This window comes from Mitosporidium daphniae (genome assembly GCF_000760515.2).
Source record: "Mitosporidium daphniae strain UGP3 chromosome Unknown contig-61, whole genome shotgun sequence".
In the NCBI taxonomy this organism is placed as follows: domain Eukaryota; kingdom Fungi; phylum Microsporidia; genus Mitosporidium; species Mitosporidium daphniae.
Window position 1 is genome coordinate 1 of NW_013546163.1, and position 13,729 is coordinate 13,729.

At 43.3% G+C, this 13,729-nt stretch overlaps 10 protein-coding genes across 10 annotated transcripts; 4 read left to right on the forward strand and 6 right to left on the reverse strand.

Moving 5' to 3' along the window:
- Positions 1-1,399: 1,399 nt before the first annotated feature.
- Positions 1,400-2,914, reverse strand: DI09_61p10 (putative mevalonate kinase mvk/Erg12; the record flags this gene model as incomplete). Its single annotated transcript, XM_013381605.1, has 2 exons — positions 1,400-2,806; positions 2,840-2,914. The coding sequence occupies 2 exons, from the start codon at positions 2,912-2,914 to the stop codon at positions 1,400-1,402; spliced, it is 1,482 nt and encodes a 493-aa protein (XP_013237059.1).
- An 82-nt stretch (positions 2,915-2,996) lies between these two features.
- On the forward strand, positions 2,997-3,855 carry DI09_61p20 (serine/threonine-protein phosphatase 2A activator; the record flags this gene model as incomplete). Its single annotated transcript, XM_013381606.1, has 2 exons — positions 2,997-3,138; positions 3,212-3,855. The coding sequence occupies 2 exons, from the start codon at positions 2,997-2,999 to the stop codon at positions 3,853-3,855; spliced, it is 786 nt and encodes a 261-aa protein (XP_013237060.1).
- Positions 3,856-4,163: 308 nt separating this feature from the next.
- On the reverse strand, positions 4,164-5,197 carry DI09_61p30 (uncharacterized protein; the record flags this gene model as incomplete). Its single annotated transcript, XM_013381607.1, has 5 exons — positions 4,164-4,359; positions 4,389-4,539; positions 4,568-4,929; positions 4,955-5,086; positions 5,112-5,197. 5 exons carry the CDS (start codon positions 5,195-5,197, stop codon positions 4,164-4,166), a joined length of 927 nt encoding a protein of 308 aa, XP_013237061.1.
- A 1,904-nt stretch (positions 5,198-7,101) lies between these two features.
- DI09_61p40 (Ste20-like protein) lies at positions 7,102-8,737 on the forward strand (the record flags this gene model as incomplete). Its single annotated transcript, XM_013381608.1, has 3 exons — positions 7,102-7,398; positions 7,467-7,631; positions 7,667-8,737. 3 exons carry the CDS (start codon positions 7,102-7,104, stop codon positions 8,735-8,737), a joined length of 1,533 nt encoding a protein of 510 aa, XP_013237062.1.
- Positions 8,738-9,014: 277 nt separating this feature from the next.
- DI09_61p50 (uncharacterized protein) lies at positions 9,015-9,432 on the reverse strand (the record flags this gene model as incomplete). The annotated part of the gene is made up of 2 exons (XM_013381609.1): positions 9,015-9,231; positions 9,308-9,432. 2 exons carry the CDS (start codon positions 9,430-9,432, stop codon positions 9,015-9,017), a joined length of 342 nt encoding a protein of 113 aa, XP_013237063.1.
- A 26-nt stretch (positions 9,433-9,458) lies between these two features.
- DI09_61p60 (uncharacterized protein) lies at positions 9,459-9,797 on the reverse strand (the record flags this gene model as incomplete). Its single annotated transcript, XM_013381610.1, has 1 exon — positions 9,459-9,797. One exon carries the CDS (start codon positions 9,795-9,797, stop codon positions 9,459-9,461), a length of 339 nt encoding a protein of 112 aa, XP_013237064.1.
- Positions 9,798-9,838: 41 nt separating this feature from the next.
- DI09_61p70 (uncharacterized protein) lies at positions 9,839-11,125 on the reverse strand (the record flags this gene model as incomplete). The annotated part of the gene is made up of 2 exons (XM_013381611.1): positions 9,839-11,025; positions 11,113-11,125. The coding sequence occupies 2 exons, from the start codon at positions 11,123-11,125 to the stop codon at positions 9,839-9,841; spliced, it is 1,200 nt and encodes a 399-aa protein (XP_013237065.1).
- Positions 11,126-11,856: 731 nt separating this feature from the next.
- Positions 11,857-12,109, reverse strand: DI09_61p80 (uncharacterized protein; the record flags this gene model as incomplete). The annotated part of the gene is made up of 3 exons (XM_013381612.1): positions 11,857-11,871; positions 11,897-12,025; positions 12,071-12,109. The coding sequence occupies 3 exons, from the start codon at positions 12,107-12,109 to the stop codon at positions 11,857-11,859; spliced, it is 183 nt and encodes a 60-aa protein (XP_013237066.1).
- Positions 12,110-12,519: 410 nt separating this feature from the next.
- DI09_61p90 (uncharacterized protein) lies at positions 12,520-12,975 on the forward strand (the record flags this gene model as incomplete). Its single annotated transcript, XM_013381613.1, has 1 exon — positions 12,520-12,975. The coding sequence occupies one exon, from the start codon at positions 12,520-12,522 to the stop codon at positions 12,973-12,975; it is 456 nt and encodes a 151-aa protein (XP_013237067.1).
- A 162-nt stretch (positions 12,976-13,137) lies between these two features.
- Positions 13,138-13,653, forward strand: DI09_61p100 (uncharacterized protein; the record flags this gene model as incomplete). Its single annotated transcript, XM_013381596.1, has 1 exon — positions 13,138-13,653. One exon carries the CDS (start codon positions 13,138-13,140, stop codon positions 13,651-13,653), a length of 516 nt encoding a protein of 171 aa, XP_013237050.1.
- Between the last annotated feature and the right edge of the window lie 76 nt (positions 13,654-13,729).

Here is a 13,729-nt window from a genome sequence, read left to right on the forward strand (position 1 = left end):
AGTTGAGCCCGCCGCTAGGCATCCATTTGTTGGTAAGCATTTTCATGTAATGGCCAGATAAATTGCTTTATGACCTCTCCGAGCTCAACTCCCAAATTGACGATTTTTTCTTTTCCAAATCTTCATCGCCATTTTTCTCAACCAATGCGCCAGTACTTCACATTTACTTTGAAAAGCTATGGATTGCAATTGGAAACAATTTGCTCGACTGCATGGCTGATGGATTCATTTCCATCACCAAAGTACCAATCCTATATGCTAACCCACCTATCTTAGTGCACCGTTGCCGGTAGAGCACTGATGGCGTTAGAAACGGAAGAAATTGCTTCCATCCTCAAGTCAAGAGGAGGTCCCTCAGCAATCCAAAGGCTTTCTCGCGTTCAAAGCGTTATCAAAAGCTTCTACGTCGACAAGGTATGCACCTGCTAGTATTTCCACAGACAAAGTCCGAATATTTCTCAGCACAGACCACATCATCGAGCCTGTCCAGCAGATTGGGAAAATTGTTGAAAAGCACCTCCAGGCGCACACCGGGGTTTCCCTGACATATTTATCACAGCCGGAATTGTAGTGTATATATAAAGCGCATTGATAATCAGGCTTAGGATATATGCAACTTGCAGTAATAGTAGGCATGAGGCATCAACATTTCGTTGCAAAGTTAGCATTCAAGACTTGCATGGCGAGCCAAAAATCTTATTTTTGGCAATCTTGATGTTCGGCCCTGCAACCTTTGCCTTTTTGGTTTGATTAGGATGTAAGGCCCAAGTTTTCCTCCTCCAATCGACTTACCCGGAGTATCTATGCCTGTGTTATCACACGGTGGCTTGAGTGGGATTTTGCACCAGAATCTTGAGGTCAATCGACTTTTTATTGCGGCGCTAGCCATGATAATGTGAGAGAGGAAGGGGTATAAGCAGAGTTTTCACATCGCCTATTTGAAAGTTTACCACAGAAGCATGAATAGCTGAAAATTACATCCCAGAGCGATATTGGCTTTCCTCCCGGAATCGGAGTCGCAGGCGAATCAACAACTAAAGCTGACGAAAAAAGCCAGTTAGCATTCTAACAAATGAGAACCTTTAAATGCCCATCAAACTGGCCTTTTAAACCGGGCTTGCTGGCCTTTTAAACTGGGCTTGCTGGCCTTTTAAACCGGGCTTGCTGGCCTTGTAAACTGGGCTTGCTGGCTTCGTATGTTTGTACTGTTTGCGGATGCCGGAAACACAATGGAAAATGACCAATTAAATTGGGATGTAGTTTCTGGCTCCTCGTTTTTATTTTGTAACGGCTACTTGGCGTCCCGGATGCAACTTTAATTTGTGTTTTATTTGCTAACGTTTACCAAAAAAAGAAGCCGCTCTATTTACAAAGTATTGCGATAACCTAGGACAGACGGTTACTCAACTTTGCCTCTTATTTCAGATTCGTCTTTACTTATCATTCGAAACTCGGCGCGCACCCCATAAGAGTCAACCTCAACAGGGAAAAGCAGCGGACAAGGAGGGCTAGAAAACGAACTAGAGCCGGAAATAATTTTTATAAAGGAGTCTCGCTCACTTTGATTTGGAAAGACGTACAGAGCACAGCCACCGCCTCCAGCCCCAGTTATTTTAGAAGCAAATGTGAATGAACCACTTTCATTTCCAAGCTTTTCAATTTGACCTCGTAATTTGATGAATTCTTCAGAATCAACATCCAGTCCATATGGATTTGAACACGATAAAAGCTCTTGATTTTTTGAAATAAGCTTGGCCAGACAAGCAAAGTCCAGGATCCCGTTTTCGGTTAAAAATAAATCTAGCGCCCTCTCAACAACGCTACCAATCGAATCAATGACTGCGTCAAATGATGCAGCATCGGAGTCTTTAAACTGCTTGACCCTTGCAACCATATCGCGAGTATTCCGCGAAATTCCAGAATATAAAATTGCCATCGAAAATTTCAACGATGAAGACTGCAGCGAAAATTGGCGCACCGAGATGGATTGTTCCAAATGGTGACTATCCATGGCGAAAAATAAATTTTCATTGGGCTTTCTGGAAAAGCGGATTGATCCTCCAAGCGTGCAGATTAACGGATCCAACCCGGAAGATGTGCCATGAATTATGGTCTCAGAAATATTGGACCAGGTGAAAATGTCCCCATCACAAGATATTAGGGAGAAAACAGATGCCACCAAAGCAGCCCCAAATGAGGCGGATGATCCAAGGCCAGCCCCTACCGGAATTTGCGTAAAGGTATGAAAAAGAACAGCACCATCTTCTTCCACAAAAGGACAGAGAAAAACGGCAGAAAAGAATAAAATAGACATTATGCCTCCGTTAGGAAACAAATTGCCTTTTTTTACAAAGGACACCGGTTTTAACGACGAAAGCAGAATGTTTACGAGCGAAATAGATTCCTGCTTCCAAAGACGGTAATCTGTCAGCGATGAATTCCTCTCAGTGCAAAAAATTTTCAACTCGTTATGCAGTGATTTCAAATCTTTCACACAGATATGGGCAATTGCCGATGCATCCACCTGGTTTGGAACCGTTCCGATGCCAAAGGCGAGCATCGGTTTGTAACCGTCAATTGATGCTGCGTGGGTTAAATTGGCCCTGTCTACATGAGTGCCAACTTCATAACAAGCATTCGACTTGACTTCTTTCCTTTGGTCAAAATCCCCGAGTTCAATGCCAGTATTCTGCTGTTCCCGGTATGGGTTACCCTTCTTGTCTTCATCAGCGACGTTGCTTTGCTTTCCGGAACACAACTCTGTCCGAACAACTGTCCGCAAGTTAAGTGAAGTGGCAATCGCAGGCTATGCAGTTAGTGAAACCTCCCCCCACAATACCTTTCCATAAACCACAGAGTGCTCTCCAAATAGGATCACTTTGGCTGGTGCACTTGCTTCTGCAAATTTGGGCATTTTGAACTTTTGGCGCGGCTGTATAATTAGCGGACGAAAAACTTAAATTTCGCAATTCGGATCAAAATATCGTGCGTTTGAGATGGAGCGCAAAATCAAAGAGCCTTCTGACATGGCCCTTTGGTACGCATCGCCAGCCTATGGCGATATCACCGATTTCTTAAAATCTTGCAATACCCAGCTGGCGGGCAAGACCCTAAGTGCCCTTGCAACTTTCAAAGTATGTCAATATCCCGCTCTTCGTTTAGGAGCCCTCCATTCTTTCTCAATACTTTTCCATTTTGGATGACATCAAAGGCCTTGCAGATTCAATTGCACTAGATCCGCCTTTGGCAACAAGATATGGAAATGCGGCATTCAGGCGCTTCATTTCAGCGGTCGAGTCAGATGTGCTACCAAAAATAGCGGATCTTGAACTGCGGACCTATCTGCTTGAAAGCTTTGGAAATCCACTCAGGATCGATTATGGCACTGGTCACGAACTCATGTTTATTTGCTTTCTTACTATTCTTTGGAAACATCTCAACTTTGCGTATCAATCTAAGACGGCATCTGAGGATCAAATCCTGTTCCCCTGTACCAAGTCAGGAGATCAACTGTCGCTGATGGACAAGCCTTCTATCAAAGAAGCGCTTGACATGCTTCCGCTTCTTTTTTCCAGGTACCTGGAAATATGTCGCTGCATCCAACTTCGTTTTCGCTTGGAACCCGCAGGCTCACATGGTGTGTGGGGACTCGATGACTTTCAATTTATTCCATTTCTTTGGGGCTCTGCCCAGCTCATGAATGAGGCTGAAGAATCTTCAATACCCCCGAGCGCCGCCGTTCCGAAAGATAGCCTCTCCATTGCCATGATAGAGGAGTTGAGTCAGGACTATTTCTACTTTGGCGCTATCAATTTTATTTGCACAGTAAGTCCCCTTCTTGCAGGCCAACTTTAGGTCAAACCTGTGGGGTTTTTCGCGCAGCACTCACAGATGGTGTACAATATCTCAGGCCTGGATTCCTGGACAAAGATAAATAGTGGGTTGATGAAAATGTATTTCAAAGAAGTCTTGGGGAAGCTGCAAGTCGTTCGAATGATGCCTTTTGGCACGGAACTTTGTTGGCACAAGTCCTCGCCTTAGTGATAAAATGTTGGCATGCAAATGTTAGCCAAGATATTTGCATCAGCACAATCAAAGGGATAACTGGCAAAGCTATAAATATACCCCATAATGGATGGGCTACACAAGCTAAGGTTGCTGGATTATTTATTAACATCGACCTGGTCTTTCTGGAGTATTGTCTCGATGTGACGTCCAGTTATCTGATGATACAACTCCTTGACATCTGCACACACAGACTCAAAATGACTCGATGAGTCGTAGGAGCGGGAGATGAAAAGATTTTGGGGGCAAGAGCTGTTCTTTGCCGGCACGCAATAATTGGAGATGAAGACAAAGCTACAATCAACTCAATGGTAGAGGCTTACCATTCCAGAACTGGACCAAGTAGTGCTAGCGCTGATGAGATTTCATCAATAGGGTCCAAGTGCTCCTGTTCCTGCAACGTGCTAATATAGGCAAGGAAAAAAGGAGACGGAGCCACACCATGTGCATGTGAAAGCACCGTTATATACATATCTAGCGATAACCCAAAGACATGGCCTACCTGATAGCCGAAGCAGCTCGCGCTGTGGGATGATAATTTGTAACGAGTCAATACCCCCTGTGTGCGGCACTGGGCCAGGTAGGATACAAACGGCTCGAATGATTTTTGATTTTGTTTCCACAAATGAAGGAAAATATGAAGGATCTCCGATCACTCCTCGCCTGCACTGAAACGTACCGATGGGAGAAGATAAATTTGCTGCTGGATGGCTGTTAGATGCTTCTTTTCCAGCACCATTAGAATGTACTTCCACAGGAACGGTCCGCACCCCGGAAATAACCTGACCGTGCTCATTTGCTTGTTCAAGCAGCACAACGTCACCTACATTAAGCATGTAGGTGCCTCCATGAACTGCGCCCAATCTGCGTGTGAGAATAACCCTCTCACCTTGCAAATGCCTGGGAAAGGTCGCCAAGACCGAAAAGTGGGTAAATGAATGGAGATTTCCCAAATCTTGTTACCGAATTCATATAAAGAGCGATGGCATTGCATGTAGGAAGAGCCTCCCGTGTGAGATATCTATGCCATCAACGAACATCCTTACGAATCATCGCTTTGTAATGCTAGAGCGTGGCCAATAAAGTCCTGAGCGCTCCTAGCAAGCCCGTATTTTTCATAGAGGGCGGCCATCGAATAAGTGGCTAGTTCTAAAAGTAAATGCAATGGTCAATAGCTGGAAAACATATAATAATTGGGCAACAACCAGAAAATGACATGCTCAGGTTGAAGAATAGGAAAATTGCCTACGAGAACATACTTTTTTTTTCTTCCTCTCCGTGCTCAGCAGAGGAGCTCCTCCGTATAAAGTCGAAAAACTTGTATGCTCGCCGCTTCTCGAACAATCCGAACAGGGGAGAGAGAACTGTTTCCATCTCCGTTGCAGGTACTTTGTATATGTGTCCATCACGATACACAAAGGCGCCATCGATTTGACGAAACTCTAGGTATTTTGTCACCGTCGTCAAGGCTAGAATTTGTGCAAAATCGCCTGCTGCCATCAGAAGCTTGGGAACGGTGTCGATGTAATACTCGCGTGGAGGTCCAAGGAGGGCGCCCCCTTTTGCGGTGTACTTGGCAGGCAATTCGGCGTTCAACAATTTTTCATAAATCTAGAAAAGCATATAACGCAGTGTGCTACTTGGCCAATTGAGAGCGATGTACAGGCACCTCCGTAATATGAGTTGCGGTCAATATGGAGGATGCGATGGCCCTCCTTGGAAAGAAGGCTGCTTATGATGCACTCTACCAATCCCGTTCCTAGTACGATATAGTCATATTGGTTCGTATCGCCATTCTGGGCCATTAGCAACGTAAGTGTCAAACCATATGGAAGAATTGTAAAAAATTAAGGCAAAAAGTAAATTTTATTGGGCCGCAAATTCAATATAACCCGGTCTCCTCATATGACACGTGAGTCATGATACGCAGTGCGTCATTCATCTAGAAATAAGCAAGTATTTCAGAATATGCCAGCAGGCGGTTGAACCATGAATTGCTCTTAAGACCGTCGTGATAATAGTCATCATAATTGTACTCACCTTTTACAAATGTACATGCACGGCTGGCAGTTCCGGAGAAACTCAGCTGACAGGCTCAATTGATATTTTGTGAGCTGGCTAAAGCACTCTCAAAGGAGATTATGCGATATGGGAAACGGTCTATTTTGCAAAGTATGAGGATTGCCTAAGTCTCAGCAAAAATACAACATCATGGAAATGAATCAGACATATGCTTGTCTCTTATTTTTTTCGTCATCAACTTACTAAAAGTAAGAAAGCTAGAAAGAAGGGATAATAGTTGTTTTGTCAGACAGCATGAATGGATATTGTGTTATTTCATCATCATGAAATATGGCTCGTCATCTTGTCATCATTCAAATGTGAAGAAAGAAACTTACCTTTAATTAGTAGCACACTACATAAGAACTGCTTGTGATGATGGGTTCCCAAAAGCTAACCCCAGGCAATTCTAAAATAAGACTCGGCCAAAAAGTATCATCAAATGAAATATCAGCACCCAGTGCTCAATTGTTGTACATCATTGTCTTACCTATAAGTAAGATGATGATGATGAGAATGGAAAATGATCGTATGTCAGAATAGCCGCAAAATTTCATCACTAATCAGCCGGTAATTCCAGCGTATAACGTATGATAGCAATCATCATTCACACGAGAAAACGGGTAGGATTCATACCTAAGCATAAGGAAATGCAATCAAAGTCAGAATATAAATGAAAATCACTAGATTCAGATACTCTAGTCCGAATATATATAGTTGTGCATCACTCCTTGAATGATTCCTACCTTTGGTTTGATAAAAAATTAGTAATCTACAACTCTTACATTAAAAATACCAGGGTCCTCACACAATGCTTAATTTAAATTTAAAATTTTAAAGTTTGATTGGTTTGGGGATGTTCCATTTTGAAATTTTTTTGATATTGCAATGCCCCAATTGGGTTAGTTATCCTCGAATAATATGCCGTTTTACTTTATTTAACCTTTTCCTTTCTAGTCACGCATAATTAAAGAAATGGGAATCAGCTCGATTATTGAAGGTCAGGTGTACATGAAGGAGAGAAGGAGCTTTTTCCGCGAAAACTGGAACAAAAAATATCTTGTTCTCAGAGAATCCACATTGGGCATACATAAGGACAAGAGCGATACAAATGCTGTCTTTGTACTGCTCCTAAACGACGTTATCAATATCGATCGGCGGTCAAATAGGCCCTATTGTTTAGAGTTGCAATTGGCCAGCTTAAAGCGATCTATGATGTTTGCATTTGATTCTGAAGAAGAAATGGTTAAATGGATGAACTCTCTAAAAAAGGTTTGGCGTTTGAAATATTATCCGTGATTTACGCTATGCTTTTTCGATTGCTTTTCTTACCATCTTAGTATTGTTCAAAGCTGGCGTGTGTCTCTGGTCCCACTTCGTTCCGCCACAACTTGCACATTGGGTTTGATCCGAATACAGGATCGTTTACGGGGCTCCCAGAGTCATGGAAGAGAATGCTGAAGGCCTCGAGCATTACAAAGGAGGATATCGAATCGAACCCAGATGTAGGTCCATTGCATATTTATATGCCTTTGTCTAGGTCGTCTTAGATGTGCTTGAATTTTATACAAAAGAGCAACACGCGGATGCGCAAGCAGGCGTAGAAAAAGAGGAAAAGCCAAAGCCATCATCTCCAGATCTTCATATGAAATCTCCAGGTTCCTCGCCTGAATTTGACTCGACCCACGATTCCATGGTAAAGGTGCCAGTTGCCGACGAGCTCCCATATATGGTTGCTTTAAGGCAATTGTGCACCCCCGGAAATCCCGCCGAAATTTACACAAAATTAAAGAGGATTGGCCAGGGTGCTTCTGGAGAAGTTTTTGTCGGCCAAGAGAAAAAAACCGGCGCCCTTGTGGCAATTAAGCAAATGGATATGAGGTATCAACAAAAACCCGCGTTGATTATAAACGAGATTTCGATCCTCAAAGCCTCACACCATCCAAATATTGTCAACTACTTGGACAGTTATCTGATGGGGTCCCAGCTTTGGCTTATCATTGAATATATGGAAGGAGGGGCCCTTACAGAGCTTCTCGAGTATCGGGGCAATTTGGATGAGCCAGATATTGCCACAATCTCAAATGAGATTATAAAAGGACTTCATCATCTCCACTCGCGTTCGATCATACATCGAGATATCAAAAGCGACAACATCCTACTTGGTGCTGGAGGACAGGTGAAAATCTCTGATTTTGGATTTTGTGCAGAACTTTCTGCAGATCGAAGGAAAAGGGCCACCATGGTAGGCACGCCCTATTGGATGGCGCCTGAAATAATCAAGCAAAAGAGGTATGATGCAAGTGTGGATGTCTGGTCACTCGGTATTATGATGATTGAAATGATAGAAGGAGAGCCGCCCTATCTTTCGGAGGAACCACTAAAGGCGCTCTATCTGATTGCTACCAATGGGAGCCCTACTTTGAGGCACCCTGAGCGAATGTCTGCCCCGCTGATACAATTTGTGGATTCCTGTTTGAAAGTTAATGTGGCTACTAGAGCAAAAACCCAGGATCTTCTTCGTCATCCATTTCTCGTAAAAAATTCACGCGACTCCAAAACGCTGATCCCTCTTTTTAGCTCAATAATTAAAGAAGGCCTAATTTCATGAATTATTTTATTAATAAATTAACAACATGTATGTGTGTTTGCCACTTTGCGGGAAGGTTTGGCAATTTGTAGCACAATGTTTGCTTCATTCTTTCTGTAAATTTTAACTTTTTCGGCATTAGAAAAGAAGCCAACTTTTGACTGTGCTCCTGTTCCAACGCTAAAAATGTGCCGCCATTAAACGTAAAAATAAAAATTTATCAAGACACAAGAAGGGTAGCGTTCGGTGGTATGTTAATGGCATTAATTTATCTGTGTTCCAATTTATACAAACAGAATTAGTAGGCGCTCAGAATATCCTGGCTATCTTCATCCCAATTCTCCGGGTCTACCTGTGCTGTAGGTTCCTCCTCAGTAGGGGGGGCGGGCGTTGGCTTGAGCGGCTTATTTGCTGCTGCAAAATCATCCATCCAATCGCTGTACACATCTATTGGCTGCGAAAGATCTACAATTAAAAATTCCATCGATACAGGTAATCGGGGTCTTGTAGTCTGCCTGGCAAACTTTGCAAATCAGATGGCCAATGTTACGCTGGCGATCCCTACCAAAGTCAGTATGTGTGGAATCTTACAGCTTGCAATCAACCGATTTTTCGTGGTTGCAAATAGGGCATGAGAACATCACATCTAGCTTGCGTTGGTTATTTCTTTTGGCGGCAGATGGAGGGGCCTTTCTTTTTACTTTTCTGCGGACCATTTTGGAAAAATTTGAAATTTAATGCATTAAAATTTATTTAATTTATCCTCTAATAAAACCTTGCTTTCAAAGTATACCAGAGGGGTATGGCCATCAATGCGCGTCAGGTCCCATTTAAGAATTTTTTCAAATGTATCCAGGGACCTCATTTGCTCCCCGATGAGGTTTTGCAATGCCTCCTGTTGAGTGGAGCCATATTGCTCAAGGGTTTCGCATCTATCTGGCTCGGCATATAGTTTGATTGTATCCTTGCAGTTCAAGGCAAATCTTTTCCCCACTTGAGGGTCTCTAAATAGCTTGGAAATGCGCAATGCTCTCCGATAAAGAGAGAGCACCGTAAAACTCCGCATTGAGGGCGGATTCATCGCTCCAGAATAAAAATATTTTACAATTTATAAATTTAAAATTAATCTGGAAGTACAATTTCATAGTTGTTTTTTGGGGCTGGCAGCTTTGAAAGAGCAATGGAGAGCCGCGACCTGACCAAATCAATTGGAGGCCCTTCCTCTCCAATTTCGCTGCCCTCTCTCGAATTTGGCGTAAAACTTCCGGAAAATTGGTCCGCTGGGCGACGAAGCGGAGTTTCTCCAGTCTCAATAACATATTCCCTTGCATCTTCTGTAGAAATGCCAAGCTTCAGCAGCTCACGGACGTCCTTCTCCTTGACTATTGGCGATGGAAGGTTAAATGCAGCTCTTCTGATTTGAAATTGCTCTTGGGAGAGCTGCTTTAGACGAGCCGATTGGGCTGGGGTCAATTTGCCTTGACTGGCAGCCTCTTTCCTTTCGGAAATTTCTTTCTTTTTGGCCTGCTCTTCAGTGGTGTCTCTTTTTGGTTCTTGAGAAAGAGAAGAGACAAGCGGAGACTTTAGTTTGAGAACCTCTTTTTCTCTTTGAACCTCTTCGTTTGTATCAAAAAAGCCAGGCGGTGGTTTTCTCTCAAAGGGAATTTCCGTGTTATAGTTGATCACATAAACGCCGGTACCTTTACCCTTCATCCCGATTCTAGCCTCAATTCCAGCTTCTTTTAATTCTCGCCTCTTTTGGATGAGAGAAAGTCTTCTAGATTCATTCAAAATTTTTTCCCTTGCTTTGCGCTTTGCTTTTTTTCCTTGTGTGTTGGCCAGACGGGCCCTGGCTTCAGAAAGCATCTCCTTTTCGTCATCATCCATATCCACTGGATCAGGACGAGCCGGCCTTGTTTCTGGACACGGGTCAGCTTCTCCAGGACGCAGTCCACGAAGCATGTCAAGGTCTTCGAGCGAAGGAGCGCCTTCAATTAAAAGCTTGCTTTGTGCCGCATCCAACAATTGTTCGTAGTGTTGAAGACATTGATGGGCAGTGCGGCCAACAATAGATGAAATGGTCTGCCATTGCGAAGGGAGCACTTTCGCCAAATGTAAAAGCTTCTCCTCTTCCTCACGTGTCCATTCTGTCTTTTTAATGGCGGGGTCAATCCACTCGTACCAGCGAGCCTTGCACTGTTTTGGCGTTTTTCGAACCAAAAGTGATGAAATACGAGCCCATTGATTACGACCATATTTCATAAACGCGGCTTTAAGAATCTCATCCTCGGTATTGGTCCAAATACCGCCTAAAAATTACTCGACCCAAATCCTACCTTTGATGGGACGGGGCATGATGATTAAATTAAATTTTTTTAATTTTAAAAATTTATCACTTTGCCAATTCATTAATTTTTTTCTTGATCGACGAAATGGCGTCTGCAGCCCAATTGTGGACAGAGATTTGAGACTCCATTATTTTCAATAAATCGCTTCCCGGGTCATTTTCATTGATTAAGTTGGAAAGGTAATTCTTGATCTCCTGCGAGGAGTTATCTACAGACTCTTCAAGCCTGGAAATTTCCAGACCGCAAGATTCAGCAATTGTAAACAATTTGTCCCTTTCAATGTCGGACGAAAGCAGTTGTGGAGGGTTCTCATAATACTTTGCAAGCTCGGTCTCGATACGAGTGAGGGCCTGTTCTAGCTCTGTTTGCTGGCACTCAAGATAATCCAAATTAAGGGTGAGCTCCTTGGCAAGGCCTTCAATGGACACAGTATCCTTGTGCAGTTCAGAAATCTCAAATATTAAACATAACAAAAAGAAACCTTTTTTCCTTGTGCGATCAGAGCATCATCGACTTTTCCAATTGCGAGCGCCTGGCTCTTGAATTCTCGAAGATGAGCATCCAGGTCCTGTGTCCATTTTGTTATGATTTCCTCGATAGACCTATTTTGCAGAAATGAAGAGGGTGCCGTGGCCTGGGAAGACGGGGCCTGCGGGGCCACGCTATGGGCAATCGAGGAGCTGGGGAACATCAAATTAATAATAAATTTGAGCCAAAAGTTGTAATTAACATTGTGCAAGGCCATTTGGAGCCATTTTTTCGGTTTGTCATGCCTTTGACTGTGATGGACGTTTACTGTGCAGGAATCTTAAATGATTCTAACTCTTGTTACTTTAATAGCATCTTGCAGGTGAGGTTTCCACTTTTCTCTCAAGTTCCTAGCATCTTCGCCTTCGCTACGCGAATTCCTCAACATCCTACTCAGAGCCGAATCAACAGCATGCGTGCCCGCGCTGTTGGACTTTCTTTCAAGTAAAAAATCTCTTTCTCTTTTACTTTCTAGAACTAGACCCGTCACCGCATCAGCAGACTCCTCTTTTCCCATTATATCTAAAAAGGCTTTTTTCTATCGATAGGAACTATGCACAGCAGGTTGTCTAATAGCATTTTTGCTCTTTTTTGTATGTTCATTTTTTCGATTTGACATCGTTTATTTTTATCGCTTTTGCATTCGTTTATCTCCAGGACTCGCACGAATTTCTGGTATGCCTTCTAACATCGCTTGGCCAAATTTACGATAATATGCTGCCCGCAATACGAGCAGCGACTCCGCTTCTTTTCAAAGTATTCATTAATTTCGATCCAGTAGCAACTACCATTTACTTGGCTCGCTTCATCGTACATCTTTTGCAAAAATTGCTCGCATGCTGTAAGTCACTTGTCAATTACTCCATTTCCATTTTACTATTTCCATGACGTTTAATTTTTTTGTCACAGGGCGCATTTAGGGCGGAAATGGAAAACATTGTCCCTGTCTATGTGACAGAGTTGACAGAGGCAATGAGCCTCTCCGAAATTCTGGAACAGGGAATTCTGAAGCCTTCTGTTGCATCGCTTGACGGGGCATGGCGATGCGATAAATGCGGCGCTCATGGTTGCGGTTATCGATATACAAAGTTTCTACGGCCACTAGGCAAGGGATTAATCGTTCACATTAACAGGATTTATCAATTTGAGAGAAAAAGCGATCAAAAGATAAAGATCTCAAAAAAGATTCACGTCCGAAACTCAGTTCTTTCCCTTCGTGCAGTGGTGGAGCATATTGGAAACTCTTTAGGCGGACATTATATCTGCTATCGTCGACTTGCAAACGGTCGGTGGGCAATGACCTCCGATGCCACTGTCAAGTATATGCGTGGTCCACCCTCATCGCTGGAACCGTATCTTCTTCTATATGAACCTGTAGCTTAATCACAAAGATAAAAACCAAAAAGGCTTAGATAGATAGACACCCAATAAGGCACGTACCGCAGACGGGCAAACGCTAGGTTGATCCCTTGTATTGGGAAACATCGGACCAACTTATTAAAATTTATTTAAATTGAAATAGCTAATCTCTTAATAACCTATTGCATGCTGCCAGCGGTGCGCAGACTTTCTTCCATTGCGCACGGCCTCTCGCCATCTACGCGGCCAGGCTTCATCAGGGCTGATGAAATAGAAAAGCTCTTCGCATCCATGAAGCTCTTTAATATTTCTTCGTCACCACCAGCATCTGAGGTGAATGGAGAAAACAAGCCGTCTGCAACTCCTGCCAGCCATATGATTCGCAGACCAACAAAGACAGAATTGGCTACTATCAGACTGTTCCCAAAGGGTAGATTTACAGTTTCATTTGTAGTGGTGCAGTTTCTGCGCAACCAGGACTATCCATTTCAGCCAAGGGCCTTGTTACAGCCGCTTTCGAGCACCACATCTTCCGAGGACGATAGCAATCAGCTTTACCTTACCCCTAGCTCGGAAAATTCGCCATTTGCGGCGCCGATTTTCTTTGCCAATGTCAAGAAGAAACGGAAATCACGTATGAATAAACACAAACGCAAGAAGCGCAGGCGGGCTCTGCGCTATAAGGCGTCATCGAATAAATAACGAGGAAAAATAAACATCCATCAACCGAGCTAATTGAAACACCACTAGGATGTAACGGAGACACATCTGTAACTCC